A 23,074-nucleotide genomic window follows, 5' to 3' on the forward strand; every position below is an offset into this window, starting at 1 on the left:
GATATGAGACTGAGCTGAGAGGGGCACAAGAGAAATCCAGACTGCTCTGCCTTCCTTGGATTCTGAGCTGTGGCTCCCCACTTCTTCCACCATAGATTCCTGCCTCTCTCTCTCTGTCCCACCAGTGCATTCAGGACTAAATTTTTCAGGAAGGGGAAGGAACAGGAAGAAGGGGAAGGACGCTTTCAGTGTTCTTATGCTCCTCCTCCTCTTTGTCTTCTTTCCCACATCCTGACCTATCCTGATCCCTTGCATCCTTGACAGCACTCACAATCATCTTTCCAAGTGCCCAAAGCAGGGTTGAACATTGGGTAATAAATAGCTCTAGTCAGACTACCAGGGTCTAAATCCTGGTTTGAGGACTGATTAGTTGTGTGATGTTTGGGCAGTTACTTTCCCTCTCTGAGCCCCCATTGCATGGTAATAAAATGAGTGTCTTAATAGTGTTTCTTCATAGTGTTATACAAATTGAATGATAGTCCCTATAAATGAAGCCTTTATTGCCTGCCACTTAATAAGCACAAAATGAATACTGCTGAGTATTATCGTTCATCCTTTCTGTTTTAGGTGGTGTTGGTTGTTGTATCTCTTTCTTTTTCTGAGTACTCTTTTTTAAATCTCATTTTAGCTTCTATAGACTATTTAAATTTCTTTACTTTTTTGCTTTTCTTGAGACATTTCACTTTCCCTCTGTACATGCATAAGATATAGTTAAGGGAGCCATTGAGTTGCCACCAGTAGGAGGCATATAATTGTGTTTGGAGTTGGATTCCCATGACTGGTTGTGCCCCAAGCCATGTGTTCATGGCATGTTAGGTAATGGAGAATTCTGCATCTCACAGCCCTAGCTGGGCTGCAACAAGATATGCTCACTACTGACCTTTTTGCTTGGGTTATGAAAGAAAAGGAGTCTCTGATGAAGGACTGAGGTGAGACTATATGTGTGTGTATATATATCTATATACACACACACACACACACACACACACACATACACACATATACCTGATCTACTGCTTCCAGTTAATTACCATCTTAACTATTTTAAAGTGTATAGTTCAAGTGTTATTAAATATAGTCATAATATTGTTGCAACCATCACTACTATCCATCTCCAAAACTTTTTTCCTCTTGTAAAAGTGAAACTCTGTACTCATAAACACTATTCTGCCATCCCTATAGCTCCTAACAATCACCATTCTACTTGTCTCTGTGATTTACTTGCTCTAGGTACTCTTATACTGTAAGTAGAATCATAGAATATTTGCTTTTTGTGGCTGGCTTAGTGTAGTGTCCTTATCCATATTCTACTATGTGTCAGAATTTATTTCCTTTTTGAGGCTAATATTCCATTGAACATATATACCATATTTTGTTTACCAATGCATATTTAGATTGTTTCCATATTTTAGCTGTTATGAATAACAGTTATGGACATAGTACAAATATCTCTTAAAGACTCTGTTTTCAGTTTTTTAATATATACAGCAGTGGTATTATTGGGTCATATACATTTCTGTATTTAATTTCTTGAGAAGTCACCATCATTTTCCATAGCAGCTGTGCCATTATACATTCCAAACAACAGTACACAAAAGTTTAAATTTCTCCATATCCCTGTCAACACTTGTTATTTCTTGTTTGTGGTTATTTTGGGTGGGCGGTTGGTTTTGGGTTGTTTTGCAGTAATAGGAGTTAAACCTAGGGCTTTGTGCGCACTAAGCAAGTGCTCTACCACTAAGCTACATCTCCAGCCCTGGTTTGTTTTTGGTTTTTTATTGTTATTGTTGTTTTTCTTTTGAGACAGGGTTCCACTATGTAGTTCAGGCTAGTTTTGAACTCCCAAGTGCTAAGACTAAAGGCATGCACTACCATGCCTGGCTTTGTATTTCAGCTTTCTTTGTTTTTAATAGTACTCAACCTTATGGATGTGAAGTAATATGTCATTGTAGTTATGATTTGCAATTCTCTAATGATTAGTGATATCTACATTTTTCATGTAATTATTGGCCATTTGTACATCTTTTTTCCATGTAATTAGGAAGAGTGATCTTTATATTTACTGGGGCCTAGTTCATTAGAATTGTCACAGCAAGGGATGAACTGTTATTGATTAGATAGCTACTGTTTATCTTCCAGCCAAGAGCTGAGGCTCAGGTAGGAGTTAATTGTATGGAAGAAGTGTTCTCAGTTTAGTATAGTTTTGACATCCTACGTATATAAAAAGGATTTGAGAAACCTGCATAATTTCAAGAGTAGTACTGTATACCATTAATTAGGAATATATAAAGTTATAGTTTGGGGTGGGGGACCATATATATTGATAAGTCTGCTAGTGAGGCCTTTCCTAAGCACCCTAATAAACCCTAATAGCTTGCTAGCTACACATCTCCATCACTTTTTATTACAAGTATCTGTTTTACGGTCTTTATATAGTCTCTATCATCTAATTTTTTTTTTTTTGCTTATAATCTGTCACCCTATGGGATGAAAGCTGTATGAAGACATGGATCTTATTAGTCCTGTTTAGATGTATATAGATGTTAATAAAATTTGCTAAATTGATTAATAAATGAAACTTAATTGTGATATTCTGTCTGTATTTGCTCCCTCAATTTTCTGATGTTTGTGTATAAGCACAATGAAGAAGAACAAAAGGGAGTCAATCGATGAGCATGATCCAGGACATCTTCAAAATATGTTGGATGGAGGAGGGTATGCCCCTTTTGTATCTCCTCCCATGATACAGAGCAATTTTATTCAGGTAAATACTTGAGCATCGAATAAAGTTGCAGTATTTAATTTTCTCAAGACAACTGAATAGGTTTGGAGGAGAATTGTTTTAAATGTGCCAAGGGAATTTATTGTATTGTTAAAGCAAACAGTTTTAGAATTTCAAAAAACCTGGAATACTTACAGTGTTAAAGGGACATTCATTTCAAATGTTCCAAGCAAACTCTTATGTGGGAATTCTGTCCTAATTCTACCACAATTGTCATTTTACCATAATTTTCCCACAAAGTGAGAAGCCACACGAAGTGATTTTTAGAACATCCTATCACAGGATGGCATTCAGATAACTTCTTTCTAGAAGACATTTTAAGAAAAACGTGTATAACAAACTAAGAATTAAAATGACTCTTAGCTCTTAGTTCCAAAGGAAGAAACATAACTGTCATGTAGTGTCAGGGAGAAAAGCTTTCTTCTCATAGGAATGTGCCTATATTATGAATGAAACTACATCTAAGTGCATGGAAGAAGTGCCAACTCTCCTCTAAACATGGAACATTAAAATATTCACCCAAGGAAATAGGAAAATGAGCTCAGTGGTATGGGCCATACTCTCACAAAAATGTCTAGTACTGAACGCTGAACCTCTAACTCCAAAACATCCAAGCAGACTCAGCTGATTCCACAGGGGTTACAGAAAGAATAACAGACACTTCTCCAAAAGTAAAGAGGTTTCCTCTTTCATAAATGTGTTCTCTCCACCGACACTTAAGTGCTAGTGTGACCTCTCCAGCCCAGTATATTACAGACAGGAGGTAAAGCCTTCAGAGGCATGTCCAGTGATGGCTCCAGAACTTATGTGAGAAGTCATGATTCAGTGTTTTTTGGCTTCTACTTGCTTCTTTCCTACTAATTTATTTTATTTTTAACCTTTCTTGCTGTGCTATTTTCAAATCACCTTTTGCACATTCTAATTATATAGTACATGCACTTCACTGGGGAGATAGCAGTGAATAGATCAGACACAACCCTGTGTCCTAATGTGATGTCAGACCCTTAAAGATGCACACCCTCTCCTGATTTGTATGTCTTTCCCAACAAGCTACCAGGATTTCTGACTGAATAGGCTTGAGTGAGAAAGAAAACAATGATATCAGAGTGAAAGAACCCAGGATACCTGTGTACTCTGAGGGACCTAGGTTCTCTCTTTTTGTTGTCACCCTCTAGCAAGATGTCACATCCAAACAGGACAATAATACATGAAAAACTGTCTCATCCTGGTGTCCCCTAGTGAGGAGGCTCAGAAATCTTTTCTAGAACCACTAGGAGGGCCCCACCTTTGTCTCACTGGCCAGGCCTGGGCCACAAGCCCCCTGCTGAAATCAGTCTGTCAAGGAGGTGAAGTCACCATGTCAATTTTAGGTTAATTGGAATTTAACCCCTGAGCTGAGTCACTATCTCTGAGAGATGGGTAATGAATAAACCCAGGATTCTGTTAGTCAGAAAAGAGACATGGCTTTGGGTGGGCTACAACCTCTTTCTGAATATATTTGCTTTTAAAAGGTTTATGTTTTAATTGAACAGGTCATCATACAACTAAGAAACCAAAGTATACCTCCTCTCTGGCTTCCTTCTCATCTCTGACTACCCCTTTTCCAGTCTTCTTTTGCCAAGTAGCAAAGATATTATTGCTATACATAATGTATTTATACCCTCTCCTCTCCACCCAGCCTGTTCATTGTGGTATTTCCAAAAATTAACATAAGCAAATTTAGGATTGGATGCATCATGATTCATTTCTCCTTTATTTCCTGACCTCCCATACAAATCCAGTAAGCAAGGTAGTCAGGGCCATGCCTTTTATCAAAAACCTCCTCTCCTGTTCTCTGCACTCAGGTCAACAGGAGAGGTGAATCCATTTACGTTCACAACCGAGCCAACTGGGTGACTGTGGGAATCTGTTCTTCCAGTTCTACCCATAAGATCCCCAATGTGATGCTGTTGGCACATCTGAAACCCACTGCACAAAAACATGGCAAACCCCTTTTTAAAAGTCTCCTGACATCTCCTACAGAGAAGCTGGTGCTCACCAGGTGAGTTACAAAGAGAAGAGGTTAAGACTCTCAGAAAACATGCTTTATCCGTGGGGAGCTGAAAATGAAAACACTCAAGACAGTTGCTTCAAAGGAGCAACTCACCTTCACTCCCTTCCTCAAATGACCGAATTGTGTCCTGAAAGTCCAGGAAAATGGTTTATGACAAAAGCAATCAAACAGGCATTTGATTTTTAAAACTTAAAACTAAGAAACAGGAAATGAAGATTCATAATAAATTGCTTCTCAAGAAAATGCCTCCTCTCCTTCCAACATCCCAGCTTCTATCAGGATTACCTCTGATTTTGTCTCAGCCACTAACTTGCTTTATGATATTGAGCAAGTACCTTGACATCTCTTAAGAGTCAATTTTTAAAGATTAATTAAAATGGACAATATCTCTTGTGGTAAATTGTTGGTGTTCTGTTTTTTTTAGTACATTAGAGTCTTAGGCACGTAATTAAGGTCAGATGACTCTCAGGAATCCCCACCAAGAGCCAGCTGTGATACAAGCCTGTTGTTCTGTTGCTATAAAATATAAAAGGAAAGACTTTTTACAGATTTCCAACCAAGTCTCTTGATAATGTTACACTGGCATCTGTTTGCAGGTTTCTTCCTCTGCAGTTTGTGACTCTTTCTGTGCATAATGCTGAGAATATGTGCCTCAACGTAAAGCTGGTGAGTGGTAGAGCCTACTACTTGCAGCTTTGTGTCCCTGCGAATAAAAAAGATGCCTTATTTTCTCAATGGATGGACCTCATCTGCCTCTTACATCAGGAGAAAGCCAAAGCTTCCAAAGTGTCTGAAGTCTCAAGCCTCTCAGAAATCACAAACAGCACTGAAGTCACAAGCTCCATGGCTATCATGGATATTACAGCATTTGCAGATGTACAGACCCCACACATGTACCTATGCACAGAACCCCATACATGTCACAGAAAGCATACATTTTTCAGAGTTCTCAGATATTACTGACATTACAGATGTCACAGATATTCCAGAAAATGAGGTCATGGAGTGCCCTGATGTAAGAATTATCATGGAAGTCACCGAAGTCATAGAAGCCATAGAAGCCACAGAAGTCAAAAATACCTCTGATGCCACAAATTTCTCGGGGGTCACTGTGGTGTTTGAAAATGATGATATAATAAGGGCCAAGCAAGAAGAAAAGGTATGTGATATGAAACTATTTAACTCTTTCATAATCAGGCACTAGAACAACCTCTCCCCCCAGGTCACAGTTCTGGAATGTTCTGAGTAACTATTTTAACAATGAGATCTAATCCCTCAGCTTGGTATAAAGGACTTCTAAGATGTCTCCTGAAATAGGCAATCCTTACCATCAAACTTAACCCAGTATCTGAAAGCCATGTCTCCCCAAAAATAAGACCTAGCCAGAAAATAAGCGCTGGTCATTACCACAGTGATGGCCAGTGTCATGCAGATTATACTTCACTATTCTCTTGCTCGGTGGTTACTCTGTAATGGCAGGTAAGGCAAGGTGATTGGGGCTGGCATTTTTAATCTCTAGTTTTCAAAGCTGATTATTTTTTAGTTAGGTCTTATTTTCAAGGAACTTAGGAGTCAAAGTCAGAAGACCTGGGTTAGAATCTTAACCTGCTGTGTATTAGTTGTGTGGCATTTGCTAAATCACAGAACCCACTACATAAGCCTTCATTGTTATTTTAACCTCTAAAATGAGGATATTAATATAATGTAAGCATTATTTTAAGGTTTAAGTATATACAGAATTACTAGTACCTTGGAGAATGGGTTGAAATTTTAATGGTAAAACTGAGGATGGAAATCAAAATTTCTAAAAAAAATTTTTGGTTTTAGAAAAAAACAGGAAGTAGAAATACAGAGTTATGTTCAAGAATGGCTAATTCAGGTGGGATGGTACATAATATATGTGGAGAATATTAGAATGTAGAAGTAGAAAGTTGCTTGCAAACCTTGAGTACAAAAGTGGGAACTTTACTCTTTGAACAGACCTTGGCCTAAACTAAGAGCTTCTATGTGGGGAAACAAAGGAACTGGTTTTTTAAATGATTAATAAGGATCAGTTTGAAGATAACTGCTTAAAAGTGTTCACTTAAGGAAAAGAGGCAAAGAGGAGGATAGACATTTCACAGAAGAAATCACTCATAAGTAACAGTTGAGAAAGCTTTAGCGGCCCCAAAATGGTGGAGCAGTGAGTGCCCGCAATTCAACTTCTCCAGGACAAAGTGTCTAGAGTCTGGAAAACAATAGCTTGTAGAGGAACCGAAGTGAGTGGAGGTTACCTAGGAACCAAGAGGGACTGATGGAGGAGAGGAAAATAGGATTAAGTGATACAGAAGAAATAGATCACACCATGGAGAAGAGACCGCGCATGCAGCACAACCCACAGTGGCTGGCTAACCACCAGCTGGGAGGCAAAGTGAAACTAACAACTTTTTTGCTCAAAGAGAACCACAGAACTGCATTGGGACTGAAAGAATCACCTGCAGTTGGAACCTGCAAGGAAAACATAGGACACTGCTTCCAGAGTGGCCTTCCATAATCAAAAGTTGGTGAGTGACCTCAGTACAAGCGCCCGCAACTACAACCATGGAGCAAAAGCTAGCAGGGACACCACTGTAGAGAAAGGCTGCGTTCCAGAGCGGCCTCTTGCCTGCTTCACACTGGCAAGTTCCCAGAGTGGATGAGGGAAAGACGGTTACTGGAGACTGCTGGAAGTTGGAGACAGACTGGGGGCACTTCCTCCGAGAGGCAGGGGCTGGTGAACACAGATCAGACTCCTGCAGTCAGTGGCCAAGTTCTGCAGCTTGGAAGCTCGCATTGGCACCATGTGCTCACTGTAAGCAGATCTCTACACCCAACACTGTTCTGGAGGCAGACTGCCACCTCAGACCCCAGAGTAAGCAGAAACACATCCTAGCTTGAGCTCTGCTCCTTAACCCTAGGCTGGGGAAAAGAGCTATGCATACAAAACAATGGGAAACTTTTATTATTCTTTATTTGATTGTATTCTTTTTTTCTTTTTTTTACTTTTTTATTCTTTTACTTCTTTGCTGTTTTCCTCCTGCTGTACATCCCCCCTTTTATTCTATTATTTTACCCTTTTTTCTTTTATGACTGTGTCTGTGTATGTGTGCTTCTCTTCCTCTGGCTTTCTACCTCCCAATATAGTTAGTTTATAGAGGGTAAGGGAATTCTCCTGTGTCCCTGTATAACCCTCCTACTTTCACCCATATCTGTTCACCTGACTTCTTTCTCCCATGTATTACTCATTCTCAATTTTTCTTTTCTTTCCTCTCCCCCTTTTCATTTGTCTCCCTTTAATTTTTTCTCTAATATTTATATCAGTCATAGAATCTTTTCCCATCCCCATTTCTCACTACCAACTTTGTATCCAGTTTTCCCTGCTATCTCCTTCTAAACATATAACATACCCTTACCATCATTACTATTCTATGCCCCCCCTCCTTCCCATTCCACGGAGCAGGGGGCTTAAGAAAAATAAAAATAAAACTTTTTTCTTTTTTCTCTTCTCTTCTCTTCTCTTCTCCCTCACCCTGGCATTACACAATCCCTAACACCCTGGGGTTTAGATAACTGATTCTATAAAATTACTATTGAATGCTGGTTTTCACCATAAGAGGACACTCAGCCATCACATTTAGTGTACATTAACTGTGGGTCAAGACTTGGATTGTTAAGATGCTTACACTATAATCAGTGATGGCTTCTGTGAGCTAAAGGGAGACCCAGAACAGGGTCTCATAGTATTTTTTTCTGAACTAGCCCTGATAGATACCACTGTAATGGACTACCCTCTTACTGCTGTAGCTGATTTGATTACATAGGAATAATCCTGATTCAGGGGACAATTTCGTGCCGTGAACCTATTTGCCAAATCAGTCACACCCTGGAGGAAGGACAGCAAGAGTTCCTAACCCCAAGAACTCAGACTGGATCATTCTGCAAGAATGCCTGTAATCTGGCAGAAAGAAGTCCTGAGAAGGAATTAGCTTCAGTATTGCAGTGGAGGGGTCAGAGGAGTTACTGGGATGTCAGCACTCAAACTCTGGCAAAGAAGCTACTTGGGAATCACATATGTAATGTCTCATCAGAATATTTAATCTGTGTTCCTATTGAACATCTTATAGGTTTAAGTTTTTGTATGTTTCTTGATTTATTTAGTAATGTGGAGTTATGTTATGTTCTTTTATGATTTCCTTTGTTTTTAAAGCTGTTATTTTTGTGTATTTGTTCTTTCATTGACTCTGATTTAATAGGTATCTGGTTTATCTCCCTTGTCTCAGCTTCCTATCTAGTTTCTTCACCTCAAACCCCCAAGAAAATATTATTAATGTATCTTTATTGTTTTTCCAAAAACATAAACTCCTCCTCCCAAGTTTTTTAATTCCCCATAGTTAGCTCCCTCACAGTCACTCCTATCATCTCTAGTATTATTCCTTGATCATCCTCATCCTAACACTTTGGCTCTTTCATATCTTACCTACTTTATTGTCCTCCCTATCAGCAAGTTCTGACAACCACATAGACTTTCTCAATCACAAAGTAAACCCCCTTTCTCCCAGTTCTTGCCCTTGCCCTTACAAAATATCCTCTGAAAACTGTCAGTACTAACCCTTCAATGCAACTAAAAGGACTCCAATAAAATCAGACCCCATGTCAACCTCTTCTTCTCAGCTACCACTATCCCCTTCTTCACATCGACCCCCTAGCATCAAAACTCCTTATTGCACAACAACCCTAATAAACTATCATAGCATACATAGTGAATAGGCAAGGAGGAAAAGTATAACAGCGAGAACTATCATATGCAAGTGTTGTAAGCTTGAATCGCTGGATGCTTTTATAACCAGAAGTAATCCTTTCAGCAAAACATCCAGACATAGTTGAAATCACTTAAAGAAAATAATCGGAGTGCCGGGGATTTGGCTCAGTAGTGCTGCCACTTGCCTTGCAAGCACAAGGTCCCGAGTTTGATCCCCGGTACCAAAAATAATAATAATAATAATAATAATAATAGAAGGAGTAAATACTAGTACTGGACATACAAAGCTGGAAATTATTCATCGGAAGTCAACATCCTACTAAAAAATCTCCATATAAGCCACAAACTCTCCTCACTTCTCTAGTTCTCAAACTACGTAACTCCACCCTCCAAAAATAAAGGGGGGGGGAGAGGAGGCCATACATAATTAAAATACACACATATATACACAAATAAACACAGATAGACATAGGAAAATGGGAAAGCAAGGAAACAGAAGACTTCCTACCCCAGACCTTCAGCTCACAGAAGGCACATTGAGGAGATATTAAGGTGGAAGCAATTAAAAGCCACCCAACTGAACTTTCTGAAGTGGTAGCAGCAGAAGTAACAAACACATGAATCTCTTTAAAAAAAGAAAGAAAGAAATGATTGCACAGATAATTAAAGAATGATGACAATAATGAAGGACATGGTTAGTGAATCTAGAGCAGACACATTTTTAAAAAAAGAGGACCTTAGGAAAGTGATGGAAACCATGAATGGCCAACATAGAAAAGAACTGGATTCCACAAAACAGATTCAAACAGTTATTAAGGAGATTAAAAATTCTATTGAAGGGCTGGGGATTTAGCTCAGTGGTGCCGCTGCCTGCCTTGCAAGCTCAAGGTTCCAAATTCAATCCCCAGTACCAAAAAAATAAAAAATAAAAAATTCTATTGAAAGTATACATAGCAGAATCAACCAATGTGAAGATAGACTATCAGATCTAGAAGACAGGATTGTTCTTAGTGATCATCAAATGAAAGATTTCTTAAAATTGCAAGAGATGTCAGGCATAGTGGCAATGCATGTGATCCTGGCACTCAGGAGGTTGAGGCAGGAGGATTACTGTGAGTTCGAGGCCAGCCTGGGCTACAAGTGAGTTCAGGACCGGCCTGAACTACATAATAAGACCTTATCTCAAAACAAACAAACAAACAAAGCAAAGGACCAATAGAAAGCAATACAACAGCTGCTACATGATGCAAAGAAGAATAACATAAGATTGATTGGAGTCAATGAAAAAGGAGATGGTGCAAAGGACATTAAAAAACTTGTTCACAAAAGTAATAGCAGAAAACTTCCCAAGCAGGGAAAAAGATTTTGATGTACAGATAAATGAGGCATACAGAACTCCTACTAGCCATAATCAGAAAAAAAAACTAAGCCAAGGCATATAATAGTCAAGATTCCAGAAATTCAACACAAGAACAGAATATTAAAAGATGTTAGAGAAAAACATCACCTATAAAGGAAAACCCATCAGGATCACAGCAGACTTCTCAACATGAACCTTTAAGTCAAGGAGAGCTTGGAGTAAAGTAGTTCGAGCCCTAGAAGAAAACAACCTCCAACCCAGATTGATATATCCCACAAAATTGTCTTTCAAGATTGATGGAGAAATAACATACTTCCATGACAAAGAACACATAAAGGAATTCATGATCACCAAACAGCCCTCCAAAAACTTCAGAAGGATATTCTAAAAATAGGCAAGGAAGACAGTAATTCCATGAATCCCAATAGAATGAATCCACCAGGCAAAGCAAGCAATTAAACAGAGGGGAAACAACAAGAAGAAAATAATACGACAAGGATAAGTCAATACATATCAGTTATAACGATCTATGTAAATGGTCTCAATTCACCAATAAAAAAAACCCCACAGATTGACAGAATGGATCAAGAAACAAGATCCAACATTATGCTGCATACAAGAAATGCATTTAATTAAGAATAAATTCATAGACCAAAAGTCAAAGGATGGAAAACAATACTCCATGCAACAGGAACCTGAAAAAAAGCAGGAGTAAGTATTCTATTTGCAAACAAAGTGGACTTCAAGCCAAGACTGATCAGAATAGAGAAAGAAGGTCACTACATACTTGTTAAGGGAACAATTCAAGAAAAAGAGATAATAATCATAAATATATATGCACCAAATACTGCCACACCCAACTATATAAAACATACATTAATGGATATGAAAAATCAAATAACCACTAATACAACTACAATGGGGGACCTCAATACCCCACTGTAAAAAATACACAGATCAACTAGACAAAAACTCAACAATGAAATATCAGAGCTTAACCAGACCTTTAAACAAATGGATTTAGTAGATATTTACAGGGAATTCCACCCCACAACAACAGAATACACATTCTTCTCAGCTGCACATGGGATGTTCTCCAAAATAGACCACATAGTAGCTCATAGTACATGTTTAATTAAATGCAAAGGAAGTGAAATTATCCCACGCATATTATAAGACTATAGTGCAATGAAATTGGAAATCAATGGCAAAAGAAACCACAAAAAGAGGATAAAAACATTGAAATTAAACAACACCTTCCTGAACAACCAATGAGTCACAGATGAAATTAAAGAAGAAATCAGACATTTTCTACAATTAAACAATAATGCCAGTAAAACATATCAGAATTTATGGGACACAACGAAAGCATTCCTAAGAGAGAAATTTATAGCAGTGAATTCCCACATCAGAAAAACAGAGCAAGTTCCAATAAAAAACCTAATGTTGAATCACAAGCTTCTAGAAAAAGAAAAGCAGGGCTGGGGACTTAGCTCAGTGGTTCTGCCACCTGCTGTGCAAGCGCAAGGACCCGAGTTCAATCCCCAGTACCAAAAAAAAAGCAAGTTAAACCCAAAGTGGGTACAAGGGAAGAAATTATAAAGATCAGAGCAGAAATTAATGCAATAGAGACTAGGAGAACAATACAAAGAGTCAATGAATTGAAGAGTCAATTGTGTGAAAGATTAAATAAAATGGACAAATCCTTACCCAACCTTATCAAAAAAGAGGAAAGAAAAGATTCACATCCATGCAATTAGGAATAAAAAGGGCAAAATCACAATGGATCCTACAGAAATCTAGAAGATCATCAATACCTACTTTAAGAACCTGTGGTCTAGGGCCAGGGATTTAGCTCAGCGGTTACACTGCCTGCCTTGCAAGCACAAGGTCCAGAGTTTGATCCCCGGTACCAAAAAAGGAATAAATTGGTGTCGTGTGGGGACTGATGTGTACCCCCTCTTGCAGGCCCAGGCCTTGGTGCAGTACCTGGAGGAGCCCCTCACTCAAGTAGCAGCATCCTAGCAGGCAGTGGTGCACGCTGATGACAACAGTTGCAGGGGCAGGGCCCGTGGAAAACCTTCCTGGTCTGTGGGGGAGAGGACGGGACTTGTTTTTGCCAGAATAAACTTTAACTCCTGCAAAAAAAAAAAAGAACCTGTACTCTAAGATGGAAACACAGAAGAAATAGACAGATTCCTAGATACATGTGAATTACCAAAGTTGAATCAAGAAGATGTAAAAATTCTAAATAACCCAATATCAATCAACAAAAATTTTTTTTTGCTTAAATTCTTTTATTGGTACATTTTAAGTATACAGTATGTTTACATTTATCACTGGGTGCTTGTACCTGTACATGACATATCTTGGTTCTTATTTTTTCCCCATTACCTGTGCACCCCTCACCCCTCCACCCTTCCCTATTTACATATTTGGTTTCCATTTTTTTTATTTTCTCATAATTTTTCCTTTCCATTCTTCCCTTTCCCCATCTCCTCCCACCGCCCCTACCCCTTTGGACATTTTCCTATTTCAAAGTATCAGTTATTGTTATTAATCCTTTTAATCCTTATTTACACTCTTAGTTTCTCACACTAGAGAAACTATTCTGTATTTACACATGTGTGTCTTATTTATTTCACTTAAGAGTATGGGCTCAATATGCATCCATTTAGCTATAAATGTCTCTAGTTTCTCATTCTTTATGGCTGAGTAGTACTCCATTTTATTAAAAAAAAAACACTCATCTTCTTTATCCAGTTTCTAGTCAATGGGCACTTGGGCTGTTTCCAAGCTTTAGCTATTACACACTGTGCTGCAATAAACAAGGGTGCACATATATCGCTGTGGTATGATTCTTTTAATTCTTTTGGGAAAATACCCAGCAGGGGAATAGCTGGGTCATATGGGACCTCCAGCTCTAGTTCTTTGAGGTATCGCCACACTGATTTCCATAGTGGTTGCACCAGTCTGCACTCCCACCAACAATGGAGAAGGGTTCCTTTCTCTCCACACCCCACCAGCATTTGTTATTGGTGGATTTCTTAATAGCAGCGACTCTTTCTGGGGTGAGGTGGAATCTCAGTGTTGTTTTCATCTGCATCTCTTGAATGACCAGTGATGTTGAACATTTTCATATGTTTATTTGCTGCTTTTATTTCTTTGTCTGAGAAATGTCTGTTCATTTCAGATGCTCATTTTTGAACTGGGTTTTTGAATTTGGGGGGTCTGATTTTTTTCAGTTCTTTATAGGTTCTTGATAGTAGCCCTTTGTCTGAGTTACAGCTGCTAAAAAAATTTTCCCACGATGCAGGTTGTCTGTTAGCTCTGTTGATGGTTTCTCTTGCAGTGCAGAAGCTTTTTAATAAGATGAAATCCCAGTTGTTGATTCTTTGTGCTAGTTCCCGTGCTACTGAGGTTTTGTTCATAAAGTCTTTTCCTATGCCAATATCTTCAAGAGTTCTACCTAACTTATCTTCCAGCAAGTTTAGTATTTCTGTCTTAATATTTACATCTTTAATCTACTTTGATCTTAGTTTAGTTCATGGTGTTAGATATGGGTCTAGTTTTAATCTCTGACAGGTTGAAATCCAGTTTTTCCAACACCATTTATTAAATAGGCTATCTTTCCTCCAATGAGGGTGGTTGGCTCTTTGTCAAAGATGAGGTGGCTGAGTATGTCTGGAGTTGTTTCTGCATTTTCTAATCTATTCCACTGATCCTCAGGTCTGTTTCTTTGCCAGTACCATGCTGTTTTTATCACAGTAGCTTTGTAGTATAGCTTCAAGTTGGGTATTGGGATACCCCCAGCCATGTCTCTGTTGCCCAGAATTGCTTTTGCTATTCTAGGTCTCTTCTGGTTCCAAATGAATTTTTGGATTGTTTTCTTTAGTTCTGTGAAGTATATTCTTGGAATTTCAATCAGCATTGCATTAAATCTATATAGTAGTTTTGGAAGTATGGCCATTTTCACTATATTGATTCTTCCTGCCCAGGAACAAGGGATGTCTTTCCATTTTCTTATATCCTCCTTGATCTCTTTTTTCAGGGTGCTGTAGTTTTCAGTGTAGAGGTCTTTTGCTTCCTTTGTTAGATTGATTCCTGGATATTTCAATTTTTTGGATGCTTCAATCAACAAAATTGAAGAAATTATTTAAAATATATCAACAAAGAAAAGCCAGGCCCCAATGGATTTACTGCTGACTTCTACAAGAATTTAGAGAATATCTAATGCCTCTACTCCTCAAGCTCTTTAATGAAATTAGAATGGAAGCAATACTGCCAAATTCATTCCTAGTAGCAAGTCTGACACGAAAACCACAGAAGATCCAACCAAAAAGAGAACTACAGGCCAATCTCCTTAGTGAACCTAGATGCAAAAATCCTCAATAAGATACTGGCAAACAGAATGCAGCAAATCATCAAGAAAATTGTACAGCATGACCAAGTAGGATTCATCCCAGGGATTCAGGGATGCTTCAACATATGCAAATCAATAAATATAATATACCACATTAACAGGGACAAGGATAAAAACCATATGGTCACCCCTATAGGTGCAGAAAAAGCATTTGACTCTCCAACATTCATTCATGATTTTAAAAATACAGAAATTTGGAATAAAACATCTTTATCCCAATCTAATAAAAGTCACCTATGACAAACAACAGCCAACAGCAAAAAATGAAAGCTTTCCCTCTACAACCAGGAACAAGACAAGGATGCTCACTGTCACCACCCTTATTCAATATAGTTCTGGAAATATTAGCCAGAGCAATTAGACAAGAGAAAGAAATAAAAAGAATAAGGATAGGAAAGTAAGAAGTTAAACTATCATTGATGAAATGATACTCTACATAGAAGACCCAAAAACCACCAAAAGACTCCTAGAATTAATAACCCAATTCAGTAGTATAGAAAGATACAAAGTCAAAAATCAATAGCATTCCTGTACACAAATAGCAAACTCACTAAGAGAGAAAATAGGGAAACCACCTTTTACAATAGCATCCAAAAAATGAAATACCTAGGAATCAATCTAACAAAGGAAGTAAAAACCTTTTACATGGAATAGTATAGTACTCTGAAAAAGGATGTCAAAAAGGATATCAGAAAATGGAAGCAGAGCATAGGGCCACACCCGTGTAAACAGTTGGGAGTCTGAGGCAGGAGGATTGCCATGAGTTCAAGGCCAGCCTGGACTACACAGTCAGTTCAAGGCCAGCCTAGAATATACAGTATGACCCTGTCCCCCCTCCCCCCAAAAAAATAAAGGAAAAGAAAGAAAGAAAAGAAAATGGAAAGATATCCCTTGTTCTTAAATAGGTAGAACCAATATAGTGAAAATGGCCATACTTCCAAAACTGTTGTACAGATTTAATGCAATCCCAATGAAAATATCAATAGCATAGTGAAATAAATAGGACACACATGTGTAAATACTGAATAGTTTCTCTGGTGTGAAAAACTTAAAGTGTAAATAAGGATCAAAATGTATAATTGATAATGTGAAATAGGAAGAAAAGGTCTAAAGGGGTAGGGGAAGTGGGAAGGGTAGGGGAAAGAAGGGAAAAGAAAAAATATGAGAAAAGGAAAAAAATGGAAACAAAGTCTTTGTAAATAGGGAAGGATAGAGGGGGTGAAGGGAGGGCAGTGGAATGGGGAAAAAATAAGAACCAAGATACATCATGTAAAGGTACAAGATCCCAATGATGAATGTAACTGTATTATAAACCTAAAATGTGCCAATAAACTTAATGAAAAAAGTATCAATAGCATTTCTTACAGAATTAGAGAAAACAATTTTAAACTTTATTTGGAAGCAGAAGAGACCTATAATCACAAAAGCAATTCTGGGCAGCAAAAGCAAGGCAGGGTGCATCACAATCCCTGACCTGAAATTATACTACAAAACTACCATGATAAAAATAGCATGGTACTGGCAGAAAAACAGACCAAGGATCAATGGAATAGAACAGAAGAAGTAGAAACAAGTCCAAACACACTCAGCTACCTTATCTTTGACAAAGGGGCTGAACTCCTTCACTGGAGGAAAGACAGCCTCTTTAATGGTGCTGGGAAAACTGGCTTTCAACATGCCAAAGATTAAACCTAAACCTATATCTCTCACCATGCACTAAACTAAATTTGAAATGGATCAAAGATCTAAGTATTAAAACAGAAACATTTAATCTGCTGGAAGATAGATTAGTTAAAACTTTTTAAGACATAGGTGTAGGCAAAGACTTTATGAGCAAAACCTTGATTACACAGGAAATATTACAAAGAATCAACAACTAGGATTATGTCATATTAAAAAGCCTTGGCACAGCAAAAGAAACCACCAACAGACTGAAGAGACAACCCACAGAATGGGAAAAAATTTTTACCTGCTGTTCCTCAGAAAAAGGACTATTATCTAGAATATATAAAGAACTCAAAAAAATCAGATGCCTCAAATTTAAAGACCCAATCCAAAAATGGACAACTGAAATGAATATATGCCCGCTTCTCAGATGAAGAAGTACAAATAGCAAATAAGTATATTAAAAAATGTTCAACATCACTGGTCATTCAAGAGATGCAAATTAAAATAATGCTGAGATTCCATCTCCAGAAAGAATGACTATCATCAAAAAATCAACCAATAACAAATGCTGGCAAGGGTGTGGGGAAAAGGAACCCTTCTCCACTGTTGGTGGGAGTGTAGACTGATGTAACCTCTGTGGAAATCAGTGTAGAGATTCCTCAATAATCTAAAACTAGAGGTTCTATTTGACCCAGCTATTCCCCTTCCTGGTATCTTCCCAAAAGATTTCAAAGCATCATACCATAGCGATGTGGCCACACTTTTTTTTTTTTTTTTTTTTTTTTTTTGTACTGGGGATTGAACTCTGGACCTTGCACTTTTGAGGCAGGCAGCAGAACCACTGAGCTAAATCCCAGGCACTCCACAATCACGTTTATAGTGGCACAATTTGTAATAGCTAGATCTTAGAAACAGCCCAGATGCACATCAATAGGTGAATGGATAACAAAAATGGGGTTTTTATATGCAATGGAGTACTACACTCCCATAAAGGATAAACTTGACTGACGTTTAGGTAAATGGATGCACCTTGAGTTCATAATTTTAAGTGAAATAAATTTGGAACACATGTTTAAATATTGGACTGTTTCTCTTGTGAGAGAAACTCAAAAGCTAAAAAGGACCAAAATATTGGGAAGTAGAAATAAAATGTTCAAATGGGAAGGGGAACAAGAGAGAGGGGAGAAAGGAAGGGAGGAAATAGGGATAAAAAATTTAAAGAAACAAAGTTTTGGAAAGGGAGAGAGGAAGAAGGACTGAAGGAAGAGAGGGGAATGAGGAAAAAAGAATTAAGATATATTATGTACAGGTACAAATTCCCCATGATGAATGTGATCATTATGCATGTCAAAAGTGTACCGATAAAATTAATTTTTTGGGGGGGGTACCAGGGATCGAACTCGGAACCTTGTGCTTGCGAGGTAGGCGCCAGAACCACTAAGCTACATCCCCAGCCCATTAAAATTAGTTTTTTAGGGCCAGGGATTTAGCCCAATGGTGCTGCCACCTGCCTCGCAACCACAAGGTCCCGAGTTTGATCCCTGGTACAAAAAGAAAAAATTAATTTTTTTAAAAAAAGAAGAGATAACATTGATAAACATATATGCACTAAAGACTGGAGAACCTATCTTCATAAAATAAAAACTGCTGAAATTAAAAGATCAAATAAACACGAACACAATCACAGGAGATTTTAATTTTGCAAAGAGATAGATCAACAAAACAAAAAACCAATAAAGAAATTGCAGAGTTGAACCATGCCTTTGAACCTATAGACTTAATGAATATATAGAGAGTATTCCACCCCTCTACAACAGAGAATACATTCTTTTCAGTAGCACATGGTACTTCTTCCAAAATAGATCACATACCAGTCCACAAAGCCTGCTGCAGTAAATTTAAAAAATAGAAATTATCCCACACTATCAGACTACTGTGCAGTGAAAATAGAAATCAACAACAGAAAAATTTTCTGAAAATGTCAAAGTTCCTGGAAATTTAATATACTCCTAAACGATCAATGGGTCACAAAATAAATCAAAGAAGAAATTTTAAAACTTCTTAACCTTAACCCTAATGACGACAATGACAATACAATTCACCAAAACCTGTGGGACACTATGAAGCAGTTTGGAGAGGGAAATTCATTGCAACCAATGCTCACATTAGGAAAACAGAGCAAGCTCAAATATATAACCTTAAGAGAAATCTTAAGATACTTGAGAAACAACAGCAAACCAGCCCCAAATTAAAATTAAGGAGGGAAATTATAAAGATGAGAATGAAAATGAAATTGGGACCTAAAAAACTAAAAAAAAAAAAAAAAAATCAACGAATTAAAGAGCTGGTTCTTTGAAAGAATAAGTAAAATAGATAAGCCCCTAGCCAGACTTACCATGAGAAAGCAAAAAAAAGACTCACATCAATCCAATTAGAAATGAAAAAGGCGAAATTGCAACACACACTGTGGAAAACCAGACAACAGTAACTACTTTGAAAATTTAACACTCCAACAAATCAGCAAATTTTGAAGAAATGGACAGATTTCTAGACATATACAAACTACTAATACTAAACCAAGAAGACATAAATAGGCTTAACAATCCAGTAACAAGCAATGACATTGACACAATAATAATTAACCAACTTTTAAAAGCCCAGGAACTGAAGGATTCACTACTGAATTCTACAAAGCATTTCAGGATGTTATATCACCAGTACTCCTCTGGCTCTTCAAATAAATTGAGAGAAATGGAATTCATTTGTGGAAGCCAATATTACTTCCCTGATCCCCAAACCCTATAAAGACCCAAACGACTATAGGCCGATCTCCTTAGTGAACACAAATCAAAAATCTTCAACAAACGATTAGCAAATAGAATGCAGCATATTATCAAAAAGATCATACATCTTGATCAAGTAAGTTTCATCCTAGAAATACAAGTATGCTTCAACATATATGAGTCAATTTCTCAAAGAAGTAGAAATAGCAAATAAACATATGAAAAAATGTTTAACATCATTGGTCATTTCAGAGATGCAAATGAAAACAACACTGAGATTCCAACTCACCCCAGAAAGAATGGCTGCGATCATGAAATCAACCAATAACAAATGCTGGCGGGGCTGTGGGGAAAGAGGAACCTGCTCCACTGCTGGTGGGAATGTAGACTGGTGCAAGCACTGTGGAAATCAGTATGGAGATACCTCAAAGAACTAGGACTGGAAATCCCATTTGACCCAGCTATTCCCCTGCTGGGGATCTTCCCCAAAGAATTAAAAGAATCAGGGCTGGGGATTTAGCTCAGTGGTTCCGACGCCTGCCTCGCAAGTGCAAGGTCCTTAGTTCGATCCCTGGTACCAAAAAAAAAAAAAAAAACCTCCAGAATTAAAAGAATCATACCACAGTGATATCAGTGATATATGTGCACCCAACTTGGAAAGAGCCCAACTGCCCATCAGCTGGAGATTGGATAAAGAAAATGTGGTTTTTTAAATAAAATGGAGTACTACTCATCCATAAAGAATGAGAAATCAGAGACATTTATGGATGCATATTGAGGCGATACTCTTAAATGAAATAAATAGGACACACATGTGTAAATACTGAATAGTTTCTTTGGTGTGAGAAACTGAAAGTCTAAATAAGGACTAAAAGGTATAATAGATAATGTGAAATAGGAAGAAAAGGTGCAAAGGGGAAGGGGAAGTGGAAAAAGGGAATGGAATTAATATGAGAAAATGAAAAAATGGAAACAAAGTCTTTGTAAATAGGGAGGAGTGGAGGAGTTGAAGGGAGGGCAGGGGAATAGGGAAAAAAATAAGAACCAAGAGAGTATGTAAAGGTGCAAATTTCCAATGATGAATGACATTGTATTGTGTACCTAAAATGTACCAATCAAATTAATTAAAAAATATGTAAGTCAATAAATGTAATGCATCACATAAAGAGAAGCAGGTCAAAAACCATATGATCATATCAATAGATAGAGAAAAGGCTTTTGACAAAATCCAACACCCCTTCATTATTAAAAAAAACTGAAGAAAACAGGTATAGAAGGACCATCTCTGAATATGATAAAGGCTACTTATGACAAACCAATAGCCAGCATCATGCTAAATGGGAGGAAACTAAAAGCATTCCCTCTAAAATAAAAAATAAGACAAGGATGTCCACCATCATATCACCTCTTCTATGGTACTTAAAACATTAGCCAGAGAAATTAGGCAAGAGAAAGAAATAAAAGAGATACATATAGGAAAGGACGAACTCAAATTATCATTATTTGACAATGACATGATACTTTACATAGAAGACCCAAAGAATACCAAAAAACTCTTAGAAGTAATAGGGAACTTCAGCAATGTAACAGGATACGAAATCAGCTCACAAAAATCATTAGCATTTGTGTACACCAACAATGAACAGGATGAGAAGGAAATTGTGAAAATATCATTCACAATAGCTTCAATAAAAATGGAGTACCTAGGAATTAACCTAACCAAAGAAATGAAAGACTGTACAAAGAAAACTATGGTTCTCTGAAAAAGGAGATTGGAGAGGACATCAGAAAATGGAAAGATGTCCCCTGCTCCTGGATAGACAGAATCAGTATTGTCCAAAGGGTCATACTCCCAAAATTGTTATACAGATTCACTGCAGTCCCAATCAAAATATCAACAGCATACTTTACAGATCTAGAAAAAACAATCCTAAAATCCATTTGGAACCAGAAAAGATCCAGAAGAGCAAAAGCAACTTTGGGCAACAAGAGTAAAACAGGAGGGATAGCAATACCTGACTTCAAGCTATATTACAAAGCAATAGTGATTTTTAAAAAAGGCATGATACTGAAATAAAAAGAGGTATATGGATCAATGGAACCGAATTGAGAATACAGAAATTTCCCCAGAGATATTCAACTATTTAATCTTTGACAAAGGGGCCAAAAGCATACGCTGGAGGAAAGACAGCCTATTCAACAAGTGGTGCTGGGAAAACTGGTTGTCTGTGTGCAGAAGATTGAAGTTGGACCCTTCTCTCACCATACACTAAATTAAAATCAAAATGGATAGAAGGTCTAAATATTAAAACAGAAACATTAAACCTATGGGAAGATAAAAAAGGTAAAACACTTGACATATGTGTAGGAAAATATTTTCTAAACAGAACCTCAATTGCACAAGAAATAACAGCAAGAATCAACAAATGAGATTATATCAGACTAAAAAGCTTCTGTACAGCAAAAGAATTAATCAGTAGAGTGAAGGAAAAACCTACAGAATGGGAAAAAATGTTTGCCAGCTACTTCTCAGACAGAGGACCAATAGCTATAATATACAAAGAACTAAAAAAAAAAATTAAAGATACAGTCAAGAAATGGGCAAGAGAAATGAACAGACACTTCATAGAGGAAGAAAGACAAATGGTCAATAAATATATGATACAGCCCAGCGTGGTGGCATGTGCCTGTAATCCCAGAACTCAGGAGGCTGAGGCAGGAGGATAGTCATGAGTTCAAGGCCAGGCTGGGCTCCATAGTGAGTTCAAGGATAGCTTGAACTACATAGTGAGACCCTGCCTCAAAAATCAAAAAAATAAACAAGCAAGAAACATGTGGTAAACTTCTCAACATCTCAAACCATCGGAGAAATGCAAATTAAGATAACACTAAGATTCCATCTTATTCCAGAAAGAATGGCGATCATTAAGAAATCAAACAATAACAAATGCCAGCGATGCTGCGATGAAAAAGGAGCCCATCTACATTGTTGGTGGGAATGTAAACTAGTACAACCATTATGGAAATCAGCATGCAGATTTCTCAAAGAACTGAAATGAGAAATTCCATATGATCCAGTGATCCCCTTGCTAGGTATCTTCCTCAAAGAGCTGAAGGCATCATATTACAGCAATACATGCATACCAATGTTTATAGAAGCACAATTCAAAACAGCTAAATCCTGGAAGCAGCCCATATGCCCATCAACAGAAGATTAGATAAAGAAAA

At 37.6% G+C, this 23,074-nt stretch overlaps 1 protein-coding gene across 1 annotated transcript in view; it reads left to right on the forward strand.

Annotated features, from left to right (window-relative positions):
• The window catches only part of Garin2 (golgi associated RAB2 interactor family member 2), a 64,861-nt gene that overhangs the window by 9,795 nt on the left and 31,992 nt on the right, over positions 1–23,074 (forward strand). The window contains 4 exon segments of the mRNA XM_087195069.1: positions 2,638–2,764; positions 4,627–4,823; positions 5,432–5,749; positions 5,751–5,994. Coding sequence (XP_087051195.1) covers positions 2,638–2,764; positions 4,627–4,823; positions 5,432–5,749; positions 5,751–5,994 — 886 coding nt within the window.

This window comes from Heterocephalus glaber, unplaced genomic scaffold (assembly GCF_053883595.1).
Source record: "Heterocephalus glaber isolate CG9 unplaced genomic scaffold, H.glaber_assembly_v1.0 deba00001608, whole genome shotgun sequence".
NCBI classification, from domain to species: Eukaryota; Metazoa; Chordata; class Mammalia; order Rodentia; family Bathyergidae; genus Heterocephalus; species Heterocephalus glaber.